General features: G+C 42.6%; 2 protein-coding genes across 3 annotated transcripts; one reads left to right on the top strand and one right to left on the bottom strand.

The window, feature by feature from the left end:
* Positions 1–41: 41 nt before the first annotated feature.
* On the top strand, positions 42–6908 carry LOC133133040 (N-acetyllactosaminide beta-1,3-N-acetylglucosaminyltransferase 2-like). Of its 2 annotated transcripts, XM_061248992.1 has the most exons (3): positions 42–283; positions 2549–2699; positions 3872–6908. In XM_061248992.1, exon 3 carries the CDS (start codon positions 3995–3997, stop codon positions 5321–5323), a length of 1329 nt encoding a protein of 442 aa, XP_061104976.1. In that variant the 5' UTR covers positions 42–283; positions 2549–2699; positions 3872–3994; the 3' UTR covers positions 5324–6908. The 2 variants fall into 2 exon arrangements, with proteins under 2 accessions (XP_061104976.1, XP_061104975.1); XM_061248991.1 differs by lacking the exon at positions 2549–2699.
* Positions 6909–11798: 4890 nt separating this feature from the next.
* LOC133132678 (2-oxoisovalerate dehydrogenase subunit alpha, mitochondrial-like) lies at positions 11799–18728 on the bottom strand. Its single transcript, XM_061248310.1, has 8 exons — positions 18591–18728; positions 17601–17777; positions 17248–17334; positions 16945–17053; positions 16249–16410; positions 15505–15711; positions 15176–15317; positions 11799–14792 (listed from the first exon to the last, which is right to left on the bottom strand). Exons 1-8 carry the CDS (start codon positions 18702–18704, stop codon positions 14450–14452), a joined length of 1341 nt encoding a protein of 446 aa, XP_061104294.1. The 5' UTR covers positions 18705–18728; the 3' UTR covers positions 11799–14449.
* Between the last annotated feature and the right edge of the window lie 881 nt (positions 18729–19609).

The following is a 19609-nucleotide window of genomic DNA, read 5'->3' as shown; positions in this document are numbered from 1 at the left end:
ATGTGTCTTCAAAGGGTTAACCATAGTGTACGGTAGGCTATATGACATGCGCTTGATTATGAGCAGCCAATTCCTCCCACGGAAATCTGCGTCAATCACCACCAGAAGCGTTGCTGCTCTACAATAGTTTGTCTTATCACACTTTTAGATGGTTGAATTACTCCAGTTATAATAAACGCAAGTGGTGTCCGTTAATACATTTAATCTCATTTTGAGTGTTGTTCCTGCGTTCTGAAAATTCAACAGCGAAAATGAAGATCATGGGCTCCATCGAGCAACTCAAGTAAGTAGCCTTAATCCGGCACAAACCTTGGGACTAACTGCTTACATTATCTGATTATTTTCCTTTCGGCGAAGAGATTTTGCATTCACCTGCGAGTTTTGGTTAGGTAAAAGTTTTTTATATTACATTGAATTATCAAGTTCATTGATGTAAATTGTGTGATAGATTGGTGTGGTTTGTCTGTTTTGCTATAGTACATCAAGGAACTACAACAACTACGCTAATAGTTACATTTAACATGTATACATTAAGTTTAGAGAAGGATAACTCTTTTAAAAGCCCCATCCCATATTTTTCAGCAGCGGAGAACTGACACAATTGTATTGTAACTTTAACACAACACTTGTTAACAGAAACGGATAACTAACTGATTACCAAATTTTGGCTTTGTCCATTGAACTTAAAGAGCGAAGTACCCTATTGAAATTACTTTTTCACCCACAAAAGCATGAATCGGAATCAATTTTTCTTCTCTGATGTTTGTGCTCATTAAACCAAAATATATTCGATTTCTGGCTGCCCAGGTTGGGGATGGTTGTAACAATTAATTCATAAATGTTATAACTCCCTCTATCTTTTTGATTTCCCACCATACCAAGGCAATGGAAGAGAAATGTGTCCTAGTACACATAAAGTATGTACCTTCAGCTGACCTTCACCCTCATACACACACTATTATGGCTAATAATAGTGTGTGTGAGGTTTCTGAAATAAACATTAACAAAATAAAGCTATAAAGTATCACTTTATTAGAAAGAAGGTAACTTTAAAAAGCGTTAGATTATATAAAAAAAGAAATGTAATTTTTCATGTTTAATAAAAGTCTTCATTGTTCATTTTCTTATTGAAAAGAATGTACTTTAGGCTAATTCAGACATTTTTCGTTAAAATTCCAATGTTAAAAAAAACATCTGATTATGAAGTGGTTTGGTGGGAAGATGAAGTTTCATGTGCATTAGCCTTTAGGAACAAAGAAATTAGAAATATTTTAATATTTTCAAATACTTCCAAAAATACTTTTCAAATACTACTTAAAATACATTTGAAATACTTTCATCTAATATTGTGCCCAATAATGTAGCAGCTGTTGTAAAAATGACAATCAGTGTGTGACCTATTAGGAGAGGTGGAGTCATGAAATTGCAAGTCAATGATAAATTCAGAGTTCCGGTACAGGTGTGGAATGTTTGGCTTTGTGTTTTTTTGAGCTGTGTTTTTTGATTGTGTGCATTGGCCTGCCTTGTCTGAGAATCTGTCCTTATTATTGACAATGCAAGCAACATGGCTGCTGCCTTTGTCCACCTTGATTGTCCTGCTGTCTGAAGAGGAAAATAGTGGTGGTGATGGTGATGATGACAATGATGAAGTCTGCAACCTATCTACTCCACTGATTTTGATGGCTATTTACCAAAACATGACGGCTTTGCTGACACTTTTCAGCTTACCATCAATGATGGCCTAAAATCAGCTAATTACCCAAACAAGGCCAATTCAAAGTCTCAAACATCGCCAAAATCGACTGGAGCCTGCTTCCCTGCTAAAAATGATCCATTCTGCTCTAGAGTTTGATGATGACATTTCCCTTGCTTTGAAGGTGCTATAAAAACACAGTGAAAGTATCTAAACGCAGTCCCCAAATAAATCCACACAATCTGCATGACGAAAATGTTCATTTAAACAAGCTGGTTGCACTTCTGTGAAGTCACAACAATATGCTCATTTGCTTCAGCACATCGCACCTTATAGCCAGAACAAATCCAAGTGCTAGGCACAGACGCCCTTCAGTTCATTGGAGCTAACCAGAACTGAGGTTGATTGATATTAATGAGATTTAAAGACAGTCACTTGAACAGCCTGTTCTTGGTAAAGCTCATGAGAGGCGCTGGAGAATGCACAGGTAGACTGGATAGAGATTGTTTAAACCACACAAACAGCTTCTTATGGATAGCAGGATTTAAAATATAACACTAGAAAATTGTACAATATGCGAGCTTTAAGACTGCATGCAAGGGTCAAATATTGTTCCAGCCAGCTATATTATTCCAGATATTAGGGGACTGTCTGACCATTTCAGTCACATCTCCTTCAAGTACAATGGTGAGCTCATTAACAGCCTGAAAGCATAAATTAACAAGCAGCTTACCAAATATGAAGAAAACCCATTATACCAAATGGTGTCAGTTTTAGACCCATGCCTCCAACTAGCATGGTGTACTACCTCTGAGAAGGGTACACTCACCACAAGTTCATAATTTTCCTGTGAAGTACACTAGCACAGATGAAGAAGAATGGCAACCCAGTGAACCACTGGCCATGGAGACTAGAGTGGACATGCTGTTAGATTTTCTGCAGCAGCCAAGCTCCAAGCAACCAGAAGGGGATTCCACCCAAAGGGAGATTGAGGAATATACCTCACGTATGCACCCAATAGCTGATCCTCCGCAATTCTGGAAAACCCATACTACAACATATCTCACACTTGCCAAACTAGCTGCATACTACCTGCATTTCCTTGAATCCTCTGGAGTAGTCGAAGCTGTGTTTTGCATTGGTGTTTTTTGGTGTTTTGCATATAGACCAGATTGTTGACTCACTTTCTGATCAAATCTTTCAGACTAAAATTATTATTATTATTATTTTATGTAACAAGGCTATTTACAATGAGTCCTGAGTAAAACATGGAAATAAGACTTAGAAATGTTATTTGTGGTTTTTCTACATAACCAAATCTAAAAATATATATACATCCAAAAAACTATCTAAAGGAATTTCCACAAGTGGGATCACCAGTGACCCAAATCTTCGTGTTGAGTGTTTAACATAAATATCTGTGATGTGCTTCACCGTACAATAGCTTACCATTTCAAATTAAGGTTTATATACAGTAGCTAGTATGGCCAAACTAACCTTTTGCACCTTTGTGGCAATAGTAGGCCTATTGTGTCATGAAAAAAACTATGCACAATGCACTGAAACATCATGTTTCACACAATTCTATAATTTATTGGCACACATCGTTTTTGCCCTCTCTTGCCTCTGGGATTTTGTAGATAAGTAGAAATGACAAATGTTTTCCCCACAAATGAAAAATGTGTCACCTCTTGTGGACAACAGCATTAGTATTTCAAACAAATGCCTACAAATTAAACTTTTTTTCACGGGGGTCCTGCAATTTACACATACATATAATGCAAACACAATCCAACATGAAAGACAAACTGTGTCATGTGGACTAAGACTTATGTGGACTAAAAGCTCAGGGACTGTTATCAAGTGTACATACAGACATGATTAATGGACCAATTATTAAACTCTAAATGACACCAATAAGTGCCTTTCAGCTTATAGTATCAGGCAGTTAATCATTTAAAATGAATGTCACAATGGTGACCTTAATCAGGTATCATAGTATGTGCAATGTATTCTTTGCCCGTTCTACAGCATTTTAGGAATAAACCAAATAAACCAAAAACAAAATCATGCATTAAAATGACACATAACCACCCCCTGTCAGTAACATAGTTGGATGTCCTAGCGTAATTTAACATGTGCGTGCTTGCTTAATCATAATTCCATTGTGTTTTGCAGGTGACGTGTGCACATCAACACTTGCTGCCTTGCTTTGTGAATGCAGGGTAGTGCTTCAAAAGACAGCAGACCACACCCTTTCAATCTCCCGCACTTATTCCGTGCTCCTTTCAAATCCACACTATGATTCTTAAGGGGATCAGTCACAAGATTGCGATGTTCTCGGTTATCCTCACCTGGAGCTTCGTCATACTCTGCGTTAAATTCTCCATCAACGTGGAGCCCTCCTCCTCCATCACAGTAGAGACAGTAGAGGGGGGACAGGCTAAAAGAGAGGTAGAGTTGGAAACAACTATTGCCATTCAGAAGGTCAAAAACATGACCCTCAACAAAAGGAGCAACGCCGCTCCACTCAAACCCCAGCAGTATCTGAAGTTCATCGAAATCTCAGAGACCTTCAGGAAAGCCATCTCGCGGGAGGGAGGCTACTGGAACAGGAAGCAGCACAATCTCTTCCTGGAGCTCGACTCGATGGTGAGGCCGGAGGGGAACGAGTCGGAATGGAAGGAGCCGGACGAGAGGCTGTGTAACGGCACAAGTTCCGAGGTGTTCCAGGTCAACATCCAGGACTTCACCTCCTACTCACCCCTGCTACAGGACTTCCTGCGGACCATGCACTGCAAGGACCCCCCGATTCTGATCGATCAGCCCAACAAGTGCCCCTGGATGGAGGGGGAGAGACAGCCCTTCCTGCTCTTTGCCCTCAAGTCTTCGCCCCAGAACTTTGAGCAGCGGCAGGCGGTGCGGGAGACCTGGGGGCAGGAGGGGACACACGACAGTGGGTTGGAGGTGCGGACAGTGTTCCTGCTGGGCACGTTCCCCGCGGGGGTCCCGGATCTGCAGGAGCTGGTGCGCTTCGAGGCGCTCCACTACGGAGATATCCTCCAGTGGGACTTCACGGACAGTTTCTACAACCTGACCCTGAAGGAGAATGCTTTCCTGGGCTGGGCCCAGCAGCGATGCCCGAGCGTCTCTTTCATCTTCAAGGGGGACGACGACGTGTTTGTCAACCAGGGGGCCATGTTAGACTTCCTACGCTCCCTGACGCCCGAAGAGACCAAGAGCCTTTACACTGGTCAGGTTGTTACCGACGCCAGCCCTATCCGCCAATCAAAAAGCAAATACTACATCCCCCGCTCATTCTATGACGGGCCTTACCCCCCATACGCTGGGGGCGGTGGGTACCTCTTTTCTGGGTCGCTAGTGAGTCCCCTCCTGCAGGTGTCAAAACACATTGTCCACTACCCCATCGATGACGTCTACACAGGGATGTGCTTTCAGGCCCTGAACATCTCCCCCATTCTACACTCCGGGTTCATGACCTTCGACATCAAGGTGAATGACCGCAAGAACGTCTGTGTGCACAAGAACCTCCTGCTAGTGCACCAGCGCAGCCCACAGGAGATTCTGTGGCTCTGGAGACAAATGCATAGCCCCCTGCTCACGTGCTAAGCCCTTTGCCGCACTGCCAGCTTCCCTACCAAACCCAACACACCACTGTCTGTCAACTCACGGAGCAATTTACTGCAGTTTTTTTGGAATCGGCTTTGTCCCTTACTGATCGACTGACTGAATAACTTTGTTCAAAGACACATGCACTAGAAAACGTATGCAGTATGTATGACGTAAGTTCAAGATGGCAGAGAAAGCTCTTCTGTGATTGTTAACAGGCTGGGAGGAAGGGATTGAGGCAGGACATTTTTCCTCTCAGTGTTTTATCAGGAAAAGCTTGTTAGCTAGCTAACATGAAATCAAAAATAGCTAACTGGTAGATAATAATTAGCTACGATTATGTAACTGGATGAGACATGAAAGGAGTGGCAAGCAGCTATGAACAGTCCAAGCACAGCAAAATTTAATAGCTCTGCATTATACAATGCTTCTCTTTATGAATTAATAGCTGGCCATTTTCCAGGTTGCCTACAGGTAGCTCTGTTTAAAGATAATCTGGAAATATTCGCTAGATATGAGAATTGTTTTGAGTTTGTTATTGCTAATGTTAGCTAGCTAGCTTGCTTATTAGGTTTTATGTAAGAAATCATGTCATGTAATATAAACTGTATCTTCTAGTTCGCTAGTTTGGAGTCATGTTACCTAGGTAGCCTATAGCTTTTTCAGTAAAACAGTGATAGTACCAGCTAGATTAGACAATAGGTACATCTAGACTGCTTGGTTATGCAGTCAAAGGAAAACGAGAGTAAAACCCAGGTCTAATAAATATCTTGCTCCTACGGTAAAACCCGGAGACAAGCAAAGACAAGAGCAGAAATGTGAATCACTTGTAAGCAGGCACAATACTTGATACTTAAATTATATATACTCATATGTTAAAAATATATGACAAGTGCCAATTTGTAATATTTCCTAAATAAATGTCACATATATATATTTGTTTTCTTCCCCGTGTGGGCATGTTCTGCTTCTCGAAATTGCACTACAAAACTTTGGTGCTGACATTGTTAAGTTTCCTCATTGATAATAATGAACAGGCAAATACTTAGTTACCTCAAATACCTCAAATGGCAACAATGCACAGAAATGTATTTTCTTTTCATGCCACAGGAGAAAATGTAAATATGACCTTTGATCTTTCAGGGGTAAAAGTTTCCTATTAGGAAGTTATATGAAACAGTCTTCACAATTGACCATTTGATAGAGGTGTATTGTCCAGGAACACTGTGTTGGGTGGAGATTTGACATAGGTTTGGGGACGTGTCACATGCATGTGATAACTTGAGATTCAGGTTTCTGTAATCTTGAGGGAGGTACGTCGCCTGAACTTCTTCAGCTGAATAAGTTCATGAAGCAAATATTGTTGACTGAATACAGGGATATGCTGACAAATACTTACTGTTCACCAAAATCCTATCAATTCTCCAGGCAAAATATTAAGTTATTATATTTCAATGCTTTTGAATGTTTACGATACAAGGAAATTTGGTCATCTACATGTCTATAGATAGATGACAGATTTGTATAAATGTATTAAAGCAAAGTGTAAATGTTGATTCGATACTGTAATAAATGTGTGTGTAAATGTGTGTGTGAGTGTGTGTGTGTGTGTGTGAGAGAGAGAGAGAGAGTGTGGGCGTACCATACTGTACATTATCGCCATTTAGAGGAAGCAGTCAGACAGGATATCAGAGGAAAAGTGACATAAAACAGGAGTTTTACAGGAAATAGTGATAAGGTCTTAAGACCAGGTATGAATAAAATGTATTATAATTATGTGACTTTCCACACCAGTTATCTTCTCCCACCACACCCTACACGATGGCATATATCCAGGAACATGATTGGACAACCCTGGTCTAGCAGGTTTTATTATTACAAATAAAAGATTCACTAAATAAAGTCCATGGCCAATGCTGGATCACGTGAGAAGTCATGTCGTGTACTGTGCCGAGAGTGCATTTGAAGATAACAAGAAATGCATCAGAATAAAAAATAACTCATTCACACCGAGATACAGAATACAGAAGACAAGGATTGAAACAATGGGTTTCACATTAGTTGTAACTCGTTTTAACCAACAAAGGATCAGTTGCGGTAATGTGATCAAATTCGTCCAGACCCATATTCCCTTTTGAGCTCACAAGACACATTTGATGACTCTATATTAAATAGTGGGTGTTTTAAGCCAAAAATATTTTTAGGTATTTTATTTTTGATAAGCAGTCACAATATTGTGGGTAAAATGGTTCAACTTTCATGGCAGTATTATGCAGTTTCTCTAGTCAAAGGTGATGCTTGAACCCACATGCCAAAATAGCTGGCTATGTCATGGCTGTTAGCTATTACTATTACTGCTATTAGCTATTAAGTGGTGTTTATTTAGATTCAGTGAAACTGGGTTAGGTGTTTGTTTCTCTGAGGTAAGCTAGGCTATTAAGTTAGGCTATTGTTTTACTGGCTGGCAGGCCACAGCTTTTGTACTTTGCACCCTGCTCAGGCTATTATTACTGGCATACCTGAACTCACTTCAGTGTGCATTATTGTTCTGCAGTGGGTTGGTTGCATTTTCTCCTGGATTAGTTAAGTATTATTTGTTTGCTTGCTGATTCTAAATTCAGTTTAGTTGTCATTATAGTGTTCTGACATCCACCGGGAGGTCATTCCACCACCGTGGGACCAGGACAGACAGCAGTCGTGAGCATGAAGTGCAGGTGTGGCGAGGGGGAGGCGCCAGGCGGCACGAAGTGGCAGAACGGAGGGGTCTTGTTGGTGTATAGATCTTGATAAGGGATTGAATATATACATGGGGCTGATCCTTTAACTGGCTGGTATTGAAGTTGCTGCTGCACGCAGTTCCGCGAATACACAATTGAGAGTTTATGAGACCAATAAAAAACCCAACCTAAAATACACCAGCCCCCCTCCCCCTCCCCCTCCCATCAGTCAGAATAATTAAAACGACAAATACCGGGTGCACAGAAATGTATTTTCTTTTCATGCCACAGGAGAAAATGTGACGGGTAAAATGTAATAAGGTTTCAAGTTTCAAGTTTTGTAAGATTTCATGTATGAAACTTGTTATCACTTGACAGAGGTGTATTGTCCAAAAACACTGTATTTGGTGAAGATTTGGGGATGTGTCACATAACAGAATGTGATAACTTGAGATTCAGGGAAGGTTTCTGTCACCTAAACTTCTTCATGAACTTATTCAACTGCAAAAATGAGTGACGGTACCTAATTTAGAGTATTTAAGAAGCACATATTGTTGGCTTAATGAAATACAGGGATGGTGTTTACAACTTATTGACTATGTATACTTACTCTATAGGCTACTTACTGTTCATCAATTCCCCAGGCAAAATAATAGGTAAGATTTCAATGCTTTTGAATCTCTACCCTCCAAGGAAATCAGGAAATCAAGGACATATGGATTTATAAAAATGTGTTAAAGTAAAAGTGAATAAAATGTAGAATCGATCAGTGTAATAACCACGTGTGTGTGAGAGATTGTGCATACCGTACATTATCATCATCATTTTGATCATCATCAAGTGGTCAGACAGGATATCAGAGGAAAGCTGATATGCAACGACACATGAGAACACAACAGCGATAAGGTATGAAAACAATGTGACTTTCCGCACCTTCATCTTCTCTCACCCCTCCCATGACTCATGACTGAAATTACTGTATGTACAGTACTGTGCAAAAGTCTTAGGCACCTGTATAACATTCTGTACAGATAAGATTCTTTCAAAAGGTCCTAAATAAACCTACTATACATTTTACATAATAGAATAGTTAAAAACTGAATCAAATCAATATTTTTTGTGACCACCCATCGGCGTTAAAACTGCATCACAAGCATGTTGGAGAACTTGCCACAGTTCTTCTGCAGACTTTGGTTGGCTCTTTGCTTCTGATCTCAGACAGCCTTGATCAAGTTTTTATGTAAAAAGTAGTCAATTGCTTACAGTGATATGTTTTGTACTTTTTAAAATTAAAATACAAAAATGTCTCTGTAAAATTAATTTGGAAAATGGAAAAAACATATATATAATACAGTCTTGGGTGCCTAAGACTTCTGCACAGTACTGTATATGGGTCAACAAGAAGGTGTGATGCAGGGGTGCCTAGTTGGCTTTATTCCAACCCATACAAAACACACCTCATTCAAGACAACTTAATTAGTAGAATGACATTGGGGAGATTGGTGACGGTTGCATTTTTCTCATTTACGTAGAGAATATTTGGACTAGACCAACCGGTTTTTAATATATTAAACTTACATCTGTCTGCTAAGAATCCATTGGATTTCAAGGTGATGACCCTTGGGGAAGGTTACAACACAATCAGGGACAGTTGCAAAAATACATTCAGTTTCAGTAATTAACTTTTGCTTTTTGTCTCAGTGAGCATAGTATTCAGAAAATATGTATTGTTTCACAATAATATTACTGTATTATTTATTTATACAATTATATTATAGTATTGAGTAATATTAATTAAATAAGTTATTGAGTTTTGTTTATGCATAGAACCTAGGCCTACCTTGAGTCAATCTGTAGATGTCACAGATGCTCTTCAGTCTCTCCATAGACAGGAAGAATGGAAAAATTAGCAATGCAACAAACTTTTATTAAACATGTATTTATTGTACTAAACTACAACTGTTTTAAAAACAGATTCTTGTCACACTCCAGTGAATGTGAATTGCGACCTTGCACAGACATCCCAAAATGACACAGTTAATAAGCATCTTTGTTGAAAACAGGTATGTCATTTATTTTGGTATTTTAATATGAATAAATATGTGCTACTCTCTTTCCGGTTATGCGCATGTGGAGAGAGGAGCTGTTTTGAAGAGATTTCCTGATGGGTACGTTTCTTTGTTGAAAACAGAAAATACATGGTTTGAAACCAGGAGAGAAGTTGTCCGCCTCCTTTTTAATGAAGAAACACACAACGCACGTAAGGTCACATAAGGAAGGCAGCAGAGCGTTGTTTCCTGCCTTTTGCACATTCTTGTCTGGCTCCTGCTTTGGAATGCGACAAGTCTTCTCTACCCATCCCAGAGGCTGATGGCCCAACGGAAGGTGGAAGAGGACAATCACTGGACGGTGCAAAGACACATTTCTGGAATATCTCCCTATTAACTGGCCAAATCCCTGCGCATATAAATCCTGCCTGCACATTTGCGGGTGTCACTGCCTGTGGCAGGGACACACTGACAATACCTGGGATAATACCTAAATCAGGTGAGGTGTCCAATCTTATCCTAAAAGGGCTGGCGTGGGTGCAGGTTTTTGTTTTAACCCAGCAGTAACACACCTGATTATTCTAATGAACTAATCGTGGTCTTTAATCAAGACCTTGATGAGTCGAATCAGCTGTCTTAGTCCTGTGCTAAAACAACAACCTGCACACACACCGGCCCTTTCTGGATAAGATCGATATTGTCAACCCTGGATCGGCAGCAGTTGATGCCTTCCATGGTGCGAGGGGTGGTCGTTGAGAATTAAAAGTACTTTGGACTCTGAGGAGCTCTTCGTACGAAGCTGGAAGTGCTTCAAGTATACCGGGAAACCAGCCTCTCGCATCCACCCTCATGCGTTGGCTGTTCCAATGCAGCCAGGTGGGCCACCCCGGATGAAATGAGATTTGAAGTGCACACGTGGGAAAATGAACATAGGTGGTATGGTGTTCCCAAGTGCATTGATTGCACAGGCTAGTGTGACAAGTGTGCCTCTTCCTGCCAAGGTGGCTGCAACAACTTGCAGCCACCCGTTTCACCCGTTTCACACTATGTGGTTCAAACTTTCTTTGACTTTCAAACCTTGCTCAAATTGTCGAAGAAGTTGTCAGTGGTCACTCGATTACAGCTGGTTGCCCTCGAAAGGCTCGTGGCTTGAGGAAGCCTTATATGCCCGATATGTCCAGGTAAAATGTGTCTTATCATTGGACAGAGCAACAGTGGATGTTCCTGGCCAGAGGGGAGCGAACATAATGTGTGCAACAATATCCTCTGATTGCTGTTACATATAACAGCAATTGGCTCACAGATTACAGAGCGCCTCATCTCATTTCTGGGTGACCTGTATGGAAGGCTTGTCTGAGGTGAAGAAAGGGGGCATGTGAGGCCAAATGTGCAAACATTCCTATTCACCACGCCCGTGTCTTCAGAGGTTTTTGTCCCATGTGCATGGGAAGAGAGACTATAAGGCGTGACAAACAAGAAAATGCGGCCCAATCCAGAGAATCAGGTTGACTAGCATTGATGTACATACAGTATTTATCAATGAGTACATATTCTATATATAGTGTGCTTTTTTTTTTTTTTTTTTAAATACAGTATTGAAATTGGTTTCATTTTGTGTTGGCATTTTGAATTAAAGTACTACTTCATATAAAAACCTAAGGCAAAAATAAAGCCAAAATGTATCCAAATAAAAAATAAAATACACACCCAGAAGATTTCGCTTTACTTTATTTAATTTTACCTTCTGCCTCATTTCTCCCCCCAAAGGACATCAACACAGTTGTGTGGCATTGATTCCATTGTCTTTCAGGAAAAGTTTTTTTTACACAAACAAAATGCCTCTTTCCCAGTTAAACTAATTCACACCGAGATCCAGTATACACAACACGCATATTGTACTGCAAGATAGTAGTTATTGCTGCACGCAGTTCTGAGAATTCACAATTGAGTTTGAGATCTGTTATCAATAAAAATGCACACAATCTCGACCATAAATAAAGAGGGGGGTCACTAGGCCCCCTCCCCCTCCTCATCAGTCATTCTCCTCTACAGTACATCACTTTTCAACACAAACGTGATGTCTCACTTCAAGAAATTTTGAACCAAAAAAACTGTTTATGACTATTTATAATACGTAACCGTTTTATACAGCAAACCCCAAATGTAGAAAGCCCAATCAAGCTCATGGTACATGGTTCCCTGAAGCCTCCGTTGTCGATTGGCGGGAGAGTGCAAAACGCACGGCTTCATGCCTTCCCTTCCAAACGGCCGCAGGTCGGCCTCACACTACCATAAGGCCTGAAACACACCCTACAAAAGCAGGTGCTCCCAGCTACGCTAAATCAATTTCATACCTCGTTCGGTTCCAAAATATGCCACCCAAAATTCTTACTGCACAGCAAATGCAAGCTGTAGTGTCAAGCTTTGCAGCAAGGGGCACTATAGGAAGAAACCGGAAGTGCTTTTTTTCTGCTCAAGACTGTCCTGGATCGCCCCCTTGAGGACTCGACGATTATTACCTTGACAGTGACAAGGACAGGCATTGGGTATGTGCAACCAGACCTTGCGTTTTAAGGGTGTAGGCCTACCGAGGTCATTTCGGTTTACTTGCTTAGGGCATGTTCCGGGCCTTAGTCAGAGGGTGATGATTCAAGTGCAGCCCAACAGGCCGACTAGCGGCAGCCCAATTGACCAGCGGAGGACACGGGGGTGTGATGAGACGCTCTTCTCCTGGTAGAATGAAAACCTCCCATCCCTTCTGGTCCCAGTGGCACAGTCCAGAACACCAGACTATGGGAACCATCTATGCCAGGGATGGGCCACCTTGGTCCTGGACTGCCAGTGACAGTTCTGGTTTTTGTTCCATCTGAGTTTGATGGATGACTAAAATCTGAGCATGAATATCCTGAATGGTGAACAGCCGAGTTGCCTGCATTCATTACAGCTGATTAATTAAACTGAATGAAAAGGAATCCAATTATGTAGTTAAACGTTTGGATGGAGCAAAGACCAGGACCGTCTGTGGCACTCGAGGACCAAGGTTGCCTATTCTGGACCTCTGCACAAAGACAGGAGTGTGCAGCCCTGGTCCTAGAGTGCCAGTGACGTTCCTGGTTTTCATTCCAGCCAAGCCTGATCTCAAGAGATTGATCAGTTATTTAGAGCTTGAGAAAAATACCCAGAACCTGAAAGGTGAAATGGATGAATGCCTCCAGCACTTATGTTAACCCTACTAATCCAATTAGACAGGTATAGGTTTTGATGGAGCAAAAATCAGGGACATCTCTGGCACCCTACAATCAGGGTTGCCAACCCACCGCCCTAGGGCGTGGCCTTACAACAATAAGCCACCCACCAGCCCCATAACGCAGTTAAACCGTCACGGTTATAATAATATTATCTCAATTATCGTCATCATCTAACCATTCACCATTACATGAAAGTTAATTTGATTTAATGCAGTCTCATCAGGAATGTTTGGACAGGGAGTAACAGGCTAATTTTTAAAAAATGTTTTTCACACACAGGCCTATAGAGCCATGTTAATCATATCACCCAGTTACAGTAACAGCATGTCAGTAGACTTCAATGCAGATTGAGAAAGGCTTGATTGGAACTCGATAAAAGCCCAGTGCTGCTCCACTATGCCTGCGCTATAGAGAACAGGGTATTTAAACTAGATTAAATGTGTTATTCAGAAGCGTTCACAAGAAGTGGTGAGATAAGCGCTCTGTCAGAGCGACTGTAGTGTGCTGAATGCCACCGAGGGAGGACGTGGCCATCGTCGGTCCTCTCTGTCCAAAGTGAGAAAATAGAAATCCTTCCCACACAAAAAAAAAAAAAGAAAAATAAATAAAAAGAAAAAAGAAAAAAAGAAAAAAAGAAAAAAAAACCCCCAAAGAATGAAAATAAGAGTCATTAACCAGAGAAAATGCCACCGACCGTCCCTCAGGTCTGTGCGTTTGAAAGCAAAGGGATCTATTCAAGTCTAAATGAAAAGGAGCAATTCCACGACGTTACAACTGACAGATATTTGTGTGACAAAGTTCTATACAGCCACATAAGAGACAGACATAAGCTTCTATAACCGTCAGCAGCAAATAACCCTGTCGGTTTCTTATGCAGCTCTATTGGACTTCACCAGGCAAATATGCTGCTTTTGTAATGTTGGTTACCACGGAATAGCCCAAAGAATTTCTATACTGAGTAAATGTGCTTGGAAAGTGCTAGAACCCAGAACAATTCCTTCCCTTCTCCTAACCCCCGCTTCGCTAACCGTTGTTCGCCTTTCTCCACCACCCCCTTGATCTGCACCTCCTCCTCCTGCTCCTCCTAGAGGGCTCTCCGCGTGGGCGAGGCCTTTACTTGTCGTAGAGGTCGAAGGGGTAGTGCTCTCGGTACTGCTGCATGTGCCTCCAGAAGCCGTCCTGCTGCTTGCCCAGGTGGACGGGCATCTCCTCGTACACGTCGGTGAAGAGCAGCTCGGGCCGGGGCTTCAGCCGCCGCTCGGCCTTCTCGAAGGCCTCCATCACCAGCTTGCGCGACTGCTTGCGCCACGCGCGCTCCTCGTCCTCGCCCCACCACCCGCGCGAGGTCATGTAGTGTCGCAGCCGCGAGATGGGGTGGTCCTGCTTGTCCCAGTAGTTCACCTCGTCCACGGAGCGGTAGGCCGAGCTGTCGTCACTCGTGCTGTGGTGCCCGATCCTGTGGGGGGGGGGGTGGGGGTGGGGGGGGAAGAAGAGGTCAATAGGGGGCAAGAGCACCATCATCTACCAGGGAGGTGCCTCTTAGTGCAGGTATAAGAGAGCTTTCAGTGTCTGGTCTTGATTATTGGCTTTTGTTATTGCCATCTGCCAACATGAAAACCAGAGATGCGCCAATGAAAGTCAAGGAAGCCCTTATGGTGATGTCGGTAAAACCTCATCCTGGTGGGTATATCACAAAGCAGGATTACCGAGTTGGATAAGATTAAAATTCTCAGGGATGTGGAGGAATATTTTCCTGTTTCTACCAGCATCTACTTCAAAAGTGCTTGAAATAGCCTCATGGTAAGGTCACTGGTGTGGCAGAGGGTAACGGACAGTGACCTGTAAGTCATGGCTTCGATGAGGAAGGGCTGGTTCTCCGCGATGGCTCGGCGGCGAGCTTCCTTGGTGGCGTTGTACACGGCAAACACGTCGTTGCCGTCCACGCGGATAGACATCATGCCGTAACCGGGGCCGCGGGCCGCTGAGGGGACAGAGCGAGGGGGAGAGAGGGCGAGAGTTCAGTGGAGATCCGACCAGATGAGAGAGAAGTTCAGTGATGAAACAACCAGGTGGGAAAGAGCTTCAGAGGAAACGGGAGGGAGAGAGGTAGTGAGTGAGAGAAGAACTGTTCAATTGAGACCCAACCCAGATGGGAGAGAGATGCATACCAATTCCATCACCACGGTACTGCTCGTGGGTGGGCGTGGAGATGGCGTATCCATTGTTGCGGCAGAAGAAGATGATGGGGCACTCTAGGGTGGCGGCGAAGTTGAACCCGGCGTGGGCGTCGCCCTCACTGGCCGCGCCCTCCCCAAAGTAGCAGATGACGACACGGTTGGTGTTCTCCCGCTTAATCGCGTATGCCGTACCCGCCGCTAGCAAACAGACCAATCAACGCAAGCAGGTAAATGCACACACTGGTGTGAGTGGGAGGGGTTACAGAGGTCACAAATGTAAGGCCTCCAAGTATTTGGGTGGTGGTACAATTTCTGTTCCTTTGGCTCTGTGCCTCTGTACTACAGCACATGAGGCTGAAGTGCAGAACTGTAAACTTTAATTTGAATGCATTTACATACATATTGGGTGATCCGTGTAGGAATTACACACCTTTTCATGCATAGTCCCCACGTCTTTCCTAAATCGTGTTTTTCCAAGCAAATTTTAAGACAGTGGTGAGACAGTGGTGATGTGAGCTGTGCCAATGGAAAGAATTTTGAAAAGATTTTCAAAGTTGTGCAGTGGAAGCCCGACAATTTTCCCTAAAATGTACAAATGCATTTCTTTTTCAATTTTATTTACATATTTCTTCAAGAAAAGGACCATTGTGACGCAATGCCTGACAACAGGTTTGTAAAATAACACAAAAATGGAGACTGTCTGATAAGTCGACTGACTGACGGATTCAAACTCACCTTGCGGAATCTGAGTAGCCAGCGGAGAGGAAATGGTGACGAAGTTATGGTCTTTGCTGCCGTAGTGTACAGGCATCTGTCGGCCCTTGCCCAGGTCATCCATGTTAGCGTAGCACTGCGCCATAAACAGGTCCAGAGGGAAGCCGCGATACATCAGCACACCTACAGGGGGCGCAGTGAAGAGAACAACCATTAGGAATGTGACGGCTGTACGGTTCCACCATTTTGTCCAAATGGAGTCTAACCTGTCCCTTGAGAGGACAAATTACACAAAACTACTACATAGCTGTCTTCTCAACAAACTGGTTCTGCCAGAGATAAAAGCTAAAAATAAAATAAAATAAATAGCCAGCACGCTGTATCATGAAGTAGGATCACCGCACCAAGTAAAACCCGGAACCCTCCCATATCTGGAACATGGGTCAAAATAAAAAAGATGTTCCAAGTTTTACTCAGCGCAGTTACCCAGCTAACTCTGTAACCGTGCTCTGTGACATGCCCCACAAGTTTGAGGATCAGTTTGAAGAACAGTAAAAACAAAATGTAATTTGTTCCAAATTGCTATTCATAGTCAGTAATATTCAATTTGCTTAAAATTGGAAAAAGAAAGGTCCACCCTATCAGGCATACAGCAAAACTCATTACATTTGCCGCCACTACTAATGGAACTAAAGCGGCACAAGCTCAGCGACCCACCTGCTTCTCTGTACTGGCCGAAGACGACGTCGCTAGGGTCGAGAGCTGCAGCACTGCCCACGTGCGTGCCCTCTTCACCATAGTTCGTCATGTAGAACGAGATGCGGCCCTGACAGAGAAAAGAGCTCGGTGGTCAGAACCACTCAGAAGCTTCTACCAGAAAGTATTCAATCAGAGCACGTTCCTTTCCACCCCAAACATTAGAATGGGGAGTTCATGTATTCTGTCACATTGTTTGACGTTTATTTTTGGCTCTTGGACCTCTGGTCACATAGACCTAGCTCTTGTAAGGTTAAACCTCACCTGTCTCTGCGACTCATACATGATGCGGTCCATTGTGTTGAGGAGAGTCATCTTCTCATAAAAATTCAGCACTTCCTCTTTTGGAATCTAATGAAATGGGGGGGGGGGGGGGGGGGGTTACAAACAGTTACACAACTAAGTTGGATAAGAAGAGAACTATAAACTTATAAACTTATTTCACTCAGTAAGACAAGACTATGACTAGACTTGTTCGTTCCCTAACACTTTGAAGACTAGTTTTGCAATGTTTTGCATTTAATTACTGGCAGTGGTTTAGCATGAGCATTAGAATGTTCAGTTAAGAACACTTTCATCACATATTTGTGGTCTTGCACCTTAAAGGGTTAAGTTACCTGAGGGTCCTCAGACGTGTTCATGATCTGGCCCTGTCTGTCCATCACTCTGTACACAGGGATGCCTGCGATCACGTTGGGCTGGATGAACTCCAGGTGATCCACAAAGTCTGCCGATGCCCCAGGAAACTGGGGCTTCTCCGTGAGGGAGTCGAAGGGCTGCTGGTGCATAACTCCCTGCAGCAACGGAGGCCAGAGCCGATTCTCAACTGGACACAAATGCACTGACAGCTGGAGGGAACACTACTAAAGTGCATCGCCAATACAAATATTAAGATTGCACACCACTGAACGCCGATCCATCCCTTAACATTAAGAGTAGCAACTGCTTAAATGTATGTATCCTTACGGTTACGCTACAAACCAAAAGTCGTTCATCTTGATCCGAGCTGGAGGTGCTATTTACACCATACAGATATACCGGCAGCACAGGAGTTCGGGCAGGGTGACCCTTTCTAACACCTCCGCCCCTGATACCGACCAATCAGAGAGCAGGAACAAAAACCGATAGAGCAGGAGATATGACGGCGCAAGCAAACCAAACCTAAACACAACCACTGATAGAGCTAGCTGAGTAGTGGCATTGAAACAACGTTTTTGCATCCGTTTTTTAAAAGCTTGGAGTCCAATGTTATTCACAGCGTGTCCACTCCTCTATTGTTATGGTAATTAGTCTTCTGTAACGTCAGCAAAAGTTTCGTTTATTGCCAGCTGGGGTGAACTAATATTAGCAAGCTTTGCAGACGGGTCAGGAAAATAAACGTTCTCGAGTGGAATAACTTCACTTAACCGAAAATGCACTCCCGTATAAATCTAGCACACCAAGTAATTGTACCGCAGTGTCCATTCCATCACTTTGATATGCAACGTAGCCAGCTAGTTTTATGGTGCTAGCATGTGAACCATTCATATGCCGTATTGAATTACGAAGACCTTCACAGCAACCTCGTTTTTCCTTCTATCGTAGGGAAATACACGATTTATACTCACATTGACTCTGAATGCTCTGTACTGGGATAGGCTTGCGGCTTTCAGTCCTTTGCTTCGGCAAACCGCATTTAAACTGATTCTACACAATCTCCTCAGACCTCCGATCGCCGCCATTTTGAACTGTAGGTCTGTGTTGCTCTGCCCTCAGATGGCTAGCATCCGGTTCTCAACCTCAGCACCGGATATACAATCGACCCCTACTGGCAACTGTAATTTGCGCACAAAAAGCCAGTTTTTCCATTGAACTTTATTCATTTTTTAAAGCAAGACAAATATACCTCTACACATGTATTAATGTGCAATTTGTGCATTTCATGTTTTTTTAAATGTATTTCGGTATTTTCTAAGGCCTGATATTTTGTAACAATAGAACGCATAGAGCCCCAGCCTTGATACATATATTTAGTTTAGATTATGAATAATGTCATAACTATAAATGATCAATGGTCAATTATAGGTAATTCCCAATGCATAATGAAGCAGCAGCAAGTTAACTGCAGCTTTGTGCCTTCCCATTGTGAGTAACCAATTTATTAGTGGCTGTACACAAAGAACACACCTTGACATCTGCAACGAATAATATCACATGAATTTCCCTCTCTGGTATACAATTTGGCCATCAGGATTCGCAGAACAAGTGTCAGCGAAAGCCTGCTGTACAGCGTCAGAGGAATTGAGATTCACTACTTTTTCTCACCACTAGATGGAAGCAGGTTACCAAAGAAAGTCCTCGTTTTTGAACGGTTTGTTGCAGCAGCAGGTAGTAAGTGGTAAGATAAAGGCGCTATATAAATTCCAACCATTTACCATTTTTAATGAAGTACATTTCTTGTGAGTGGGAGTTTGTTGTGTTGGTGACTGGATGTCCCACCGTGCCAATCCCTCCTGAGGTAAGCTGTTATCATACTGTCTCAATGCTATCTGCAGTCCTGACATAATGACGACCAGTGTCATTAAACTTGCTGTGCATTAAATGTGTACTAATTCTTTGAAATGTATGTTATTTCATTTCAACGGAG

Source organism: Conger conger, chromosome 7, assembly GCF_963514075.1.
Source record: "Conger conger chromosome 7, fConCon1.1, whole genome shotgun sequence".
NCBI classification, from domain to species: domain Eukaryota; kingdom Metazoa; phylum Chordata; class Actinopteri; order Anguilliformes; family Congridae; genus Conger; species Conger conger.
The sequence above is the reverse complement of the archived record's forward strand: the minus strand, read 5'-3'. Positions and strand labels throughout refer to the sequence as shown.